Source organism: Sceloporus undulatus, chromosome 5 (assembly GCF_019175285.1).
Source record: "Sceloporus undulatus isolate JIND9_A2432 ecotype Alabama chromosome 5, SceUnd_v1.1, whole genome shotgun sequence".
Lineage (NCBI taxonomy): Eukaryota > Metazoa > Chordata > Lepidosauria > Squamata > Phrynosomatidae > Sceloporus > Sceloporus undulatus.
Genome location: NC_056526.1, coordinates 118,483,423 through 118,489,422, shown reverse-complemented (window position 1 = coordinate 118,489,422; position 6,000 = coordinate 118,483,423). Strand labels below are relative to the sequence as shown.

The 6,000-nt window shown below is 41.6% G+C and overlaps 1 protein-coding gene across 3 annotated transcripts in view; it reads left to right on the top strand.

The window, feature by feature from the left end:
- The first annotated feature begins 239 nt into the window (after positions 1-239).
- The window catches only part of ATP8A1 (ATPase phospholipid transporting 8A1), a 101,924-nt gene continuing 96,163 nt past the window's right edge, over positions 240-6,000 (top strand). For all 3 annotated transcript variants that reach the window (XM_042467494.1, XM_042467496.1, XM_042467495.1), the window contains exon 1: positions 240-564. In XM_042467494.1, coding sequence (XP_042323428.1) covers positions 516-564 — 49 coding nt within the window. In that variant the 5' untranslated portion in view covers positions 240-515. The remainder of the gene's footprint in view (positions 565-6,000) is intronic.

Genomic DNA, 6,000 nt, shown 5'->3' with positions numbered 1-6,000 from the left:
GGCATATATCTGTGAAGAAGAAGAAATAAAAAACAAAACCCAAACAAACAGCCATTTTAACGACCTTGGTTCTGTCATGTGATTCAAGGGACGCAAAAGAGGACTTGGGAGTGGCGATTGGAGGGGGGAAGTACAGTTGGTACAGTCCAAGGTGGGCAGAGGAGGGAGGGGCAGTCGGAGGAGGGGTGCGCGAGCCCTGGCACTCGGTCGCGCGCCTCCTCCTCCTGCTGCTGCTGCTGTCAGTTGGCCCTAGCAGCGGCGGCGGTGGCGGCGGCGCGAGGATCCCTGTCTCTGCTGCTGCTGGTGCTGCAGCTGAAGGGCCAGTGCAGCCCCAGACACAGCCCTCTTTCTCCTGCCTCTCCTCCGGGGACGATCGGAGGGTTTCTTATTCTGTGTGTAGAAGGAAGCCTCCGTCAAACCCGCCTCTGCTTTCACCGACAGAGAGAGAGAGAGAGCCCAGGAGGCAGCTGCGAAGTGGAAGGCACGGATTTGGCCGCCGCAGCTGAAGAGGCGACATGCCCGCGGTGCAGAAAACCGTGTCCGAGTTGCGGTTCCGGGCGGAGGGTGAGTCAGTGCAGGAGGAAGGGGAAGGGGAAGGGAGACGCTTCCAGGTCCTGACACTTCGCTGAGAGGGGGAAAGGGGTCGCTTTCAGGCCCTCCCTTGGGAGGAAGGAGGGTTATAATAATAATAACAATAATACAGTATTGTTATTGTTATTATTGTTGTTGTTATTCAAGGCGAAGGGAGTGTGAAGGGCCCTGGCCAGGAACCCCAATAATAATAACAACAACAATAATAATACAATATATAATTATAACTACATTATATATATATATATATATGAGATAATAATAATAATACATTATTATTATTATTTATTGAAGGTGATGGAGGCGTGAAGGGCGCTGGCCAGAAACCCTAATGATAATAATAATAATACATTATTATTATTATTATTATTATTGAAGGCAAAGGGAGTGTGAAGGGTGCTGACCAGGAACATTATTATTAGTAGTAGTAGTAGTAGTAGTAGAATTATTGCGGTTCCTGGCCCCAATTCTACTACTAGTAGTAATAATGTATTATTATTATTATTATTATTATTATGGGGTTTCCTGGTCAGCCCCCTTCACGCTCCCTTTGCCTCCCTCCCTTCTTCCCTTCCTTACTTCCTTCCTTTCTTTGGAGCTTTCCTTTCCTGTGAGTGACACTCCCTCTTCCTTCTTCCTCATCTTCAGTGCTGACCAGCCACCATCGCAGTCGCCTTTGGGCCCACTGTCAAACACCCCCTCCATCTTCCCTGGTGCCTCTTCCCCCTGCCCCACTTCCCTCTTTCCTTGAGGGCAGCAAGGCCTGAGTGGAGGGGGATGACGGTTCTACCATGCCGTGAATCTACACTGTAGAAATAATGCAGTTTGACACCCCTTTAAGTGCTGTGGCTCCATCCCATGGGAATCCTGAGATTGGTATTTTTATAAGGTCTGTAGCCCCCTCTGCCAAAGAGTGCTGCAGCCTCACTAAACTACACATACCCTAATTCTAGTTAAGGTGGGGTGAGACAGCACTATTTCTACAATGTAGAAATGCATATTTCTTAATACATAGAGACTCGTCTCTCCACGTTGACTTTGACTTTTGCAGATTTGATTATTCACGGATTTTGTCAATATGTTCTCTCTAGGCATTTCTATGTGCTCCAGGGCAACTCTGTGGCTAACTTTAATTGAAAGTCGCACTGAATGACCTAGGGCTTCATAGAAAGGACACTCCACTTGGCATTGGTAGATCTTCCGGCACAATTGTATGGTCGGTGTCTGTTGGACGTTGGCCACAGAGTTGCACTGGAGGACCTAGAGATTCCTAGAGTTGGGTTCTCCCAGGTAAAAACATAGTGTTTTTGTTATTTGTGTTTTTCCCACATTCACAAGGGTCCTGTGCCCATAACCCCAGCAAATGTATTTCAAAACTGAGCGGTGAAGAGATCCCCCCCTCCTGCCCACTCCTTGGACATCCATGTCATTCTCTCATTTTCGCCTTGCTCCTCCTGTCCCTTGCCTTTCACTTGCTCTTTCCTTTTATGGCCCCTTTATGACCTGGTCTCCACACTTGTACTTTGGCCACACCATGAGGAAAAATGAAGTTAGGAAAGGCAATGATGCTAGGAAAGGTAGAAGGCAGCAGAAAGGGAGGAACACAACATGCCAAATGGAGAAACTCAGGCAGGGAGGTCAAGGCCTGAACCTGCAGGGTCTGAGCAGAGAGGTTGAGGAGGGGGTGGGTCTTGGAGATGTCTCATCCACAGGGTCAACATGAGATGAAGTCCACTGGACATAGTTAACAACAACAATCCACTCATTGACAATTGAGTTTTCAGTTGTCCCTCTCTCCCCCTTACTTGGGTTGTCTTCCACAGTCATCTCACTGCCTTCCACATGGAAACAACAACACGTGACCAGTGGTCCCACACCACTGACACAATGGTAGATGTCCTTCTGTGGATTATTTAAGATCCCACTGGCTTTCTACAACTTTAGTTCTTTGCCACATCTGGTGGCAAGAAACAAAATTACAACATGGGTAGGAGAAATTAAAACCCAAAAGTCATTGATAGAACGATGAGTGTGCTTATTGACCACCGGGACTCATGGAGAGTAGGTGCGCATTGTGAGAGATTGGCCTCTTCAAGCCTTGAACAGTAAACAGTATAATGAAAAGGTGTAATAATAATAATAATAATAATAATAATTCAGGAGGGGATATTAGGGTTGCAGGATATGCAGCTGCCCCTTCCTACTCCCTTGAATCCAAAAGAATCCAGGAAGGCGAGAATATAACAGAAGTGAATAATGTCAGCAGATGCCAAAAGCCACTTTTGCACCTCCCCAGCCCCAACACAGGCTGCCCCCAAATTACCTCAGATAAAAAGCAGAACAAAAACTAGTGGGTTTGTTGTTGTTGTTGTTGTTGTTGTTAAAAGGGGGGGGGGCTTGCAATATTTTTTAAATGATAGAAATAGGAATTCAAGAAGCCAGTAAGAAATGAAAATCAAAATCTTTCTTATAAAGAAAAGGGAGGGAAACTTCCTGGAAGTTTCCAAGGGAAGCCATTCACTTTTTGTTTAGTCTCTAGAAAAAGGAAGATTTGGGGGAGTCTAAGGGTACTGTGTAAGATTAGAGTAGGGGGTGGTATTGTGTAGCTTTCCAAATGTTGTTGAACTGTAATTCCCAGCAGCGGCAGTATGGTCAATGTTGAGGCATTATGGGAGTTGCAATCTAGCAGCATCTACAATTCCTACACCAGGTTTAACAGGAAAGACATCTCTTCCTACCACTGAAGGGAGCAGAGTCTAAAAAGCCACAATTAAAAGATTTAAAAATAGGGTAAGCCTTGTGAAGCTGCGTCTTTCAACCCAAAGTCCCCATGCTCACCAGTCCATTAAAATTGGAAGGGGAAGTGGAAATGCCCCATTCTCATCTTCTATATCGCTTTAGTTTGGGACTAGATGAACAGCTTGCTCCAGACCGCAGCATGCAGTGCTGTAAAACAATTGCATGACTACAGTATCAGAGTGATGTGGTTCAGGGCTAGATGAGATGGAAGCTGCTTATCTGGCAGTTAAGCGATGATGCTGCACTAAGATGACAATTTCCCATTAAGTCATTCGATCCTAAATGGTCCTCACCTTGTATAGATTATATTATAGGAACTGGACACTGCTTTTAACAGTCAGCTCCGTAACAGCAAAACCACAGGGAAGAAATACATTCTCACATTCATTAGGTAATTTAGACTGAGTTTTTGTATTTTGTTGTGTTGGGAGCAGTTTGTAAAAGTACCATTATTTGTTTCTGTTAACACTGATGCAGTAAAGGAAACAACCTACAAATAATCTCACCCATTGTTTGCTAATAAGAATAAGGAACTGATATTGAAAAATGAAAGTAATGTTTGGTTTCATTTTGGTTTTCTGTGTACACTTTATACCCTAGCTATGGTTGTTACAATTTTACCTAGAGGCACCATATACTGTACTGTACACTTTATTGTCCAAATGACAAAATTATTGGAGTAAAAGCTTATATTGTGCTCTGATTAAATGCTTCTGGTGCATCACTTCTTCTGCATAGAAAAATGGATGTTTGTCAGTACTAAGCAGATAAAAGCAGTCACAATAAATATCACTTAATTTTTTTATCTAGGAAGTCTGAGGATAGATTTATAAAACAGTTTGTGATGGAAGTATATGAAGCCAACGACTGGCTGAAAATATTATGTTAATATTTCAAAATCCGATTGGGTTCCTGAGCCACTTGGTCTGGTAAATACTGAAGGAACTAATTTGTGGTAATAATTATAAAATATAGATTTCATTTAAAAACCAATTGATTATTTGGATATTCATATGGGGTCAAGAATGGAAGGGTTATTGTGCAAGGAACAACCCTGAATGAATGACAGTTTGTCTTTCATTTTTATCTGCCAGGTTTCTTTTTCATTTTGTGAGTATGCTTAGATATCATCATATTGGCAAACAGTTTTAGATAATTTTGTTCTAGACTTTGATAGGTCATAGAAAAGAACATTTGTCTGTCTACTGAACATAAAACACACAATAATTTCATTTCTTTGTTTTAAAGGTTATGTTCAGAATGATATTTTGGAAGATAGAACCGATATCTCAAAAACGATTATCTTCTCTCTTAGAGGAGTGAGGCTGATTGAGATTGTTTTCTTTGGAAGAAATGAGAAAGAAACTATGCTATGAAAGAGGATAGAAACATTCTCCCAGTTTGTTTGTTTGTTTGTTTCTTGTCAGAAAGCTGAGATGAGAATGATTGCTGTGACAATAGTCCAAAACACGCTGCAGAAATAATCCAGTTTGAAACCGCTTTAACTGCCCTGGCTCAATACTAGGGGATTCTGGGAAGTGTAGTTTTGTGAGACATTTAGCCTTCTCTGTCAGAAAGCTATGGTGCCACAATAAACTACAATTCCCAGAATATCCTAACACAGAGCCAGGGCAGTTAAAGAAGTCTCAAACTGGATTAATTCTGCAGTGTGTTTTGGACCTAGGATGGGAAAATGATGCCTGATTTTTCAAAAACAAAAATTCTGTGAAAGTTATTTTTCCTAGAAATGACATCTCTCTGTTCATAAAGACAAATATCCATGATAGAACTGATACTCAAATAAAGATACCATGAGTAAGTGGGCTAGGAAATAAATGGGGAAATGTTGTGGAGGGTGTATCCACACTGCAAAATTAAAGCAGATTGATACCATTTTAGCTGCCACGACTCTATCCTACAGAATTCTGGTACTTGTAGTTTGGTGAGGTATTCAGCCTGGTCTGGCAAAGAGCTTTGGGGCCTCACCAAACTATAGATCCCAGGATTGTGTAGGATAGGGTCATGGCAGTTAAAGTGGGGTCAAACTGCTTTAATTCTGCAGTGTGAATACAACTAGTGTTTAGCTTATTATGGTATGGAGATTGGACATTCAGGAAATGATTTTGTAATATCTCTAACATTGTAATTCCTCCCAGCTTCCTACTCTTTTTTATACTATATTGGAGACATTGTCTTTCACCTAAACTGAGGGTTGTAAGGAAAGAAAATGTTGTTTCCATTAGACAGATGGGCTAAAATGAACACCAAGATATTGATGGTAAAGGTTTTAAAATCTGATGACTACTGATCGCTTATAAAAGCACATAGAGGTGCAATTTTGGAATAATTAATAATATAGTGGGTATAAATAATACACTTTAAAAATGGATAGCCTTTGTAGAACCACATTAGTAGAAAATAATACTGTATTGTCAGCACATAGAATGATCAGCACTTTATACTGTAATTGTAAACCAAGATGGTAGTGAAATCAGGTCTAAAATATTATTTGATCACTTTATTAATGCAAATGTTGAAAAGAAAAGGGCCAGAAAGTAAATTTGTGCAATACCTCTGGAGCCAGGGTTCAGTTCCCTGCTTGGCCTTGAA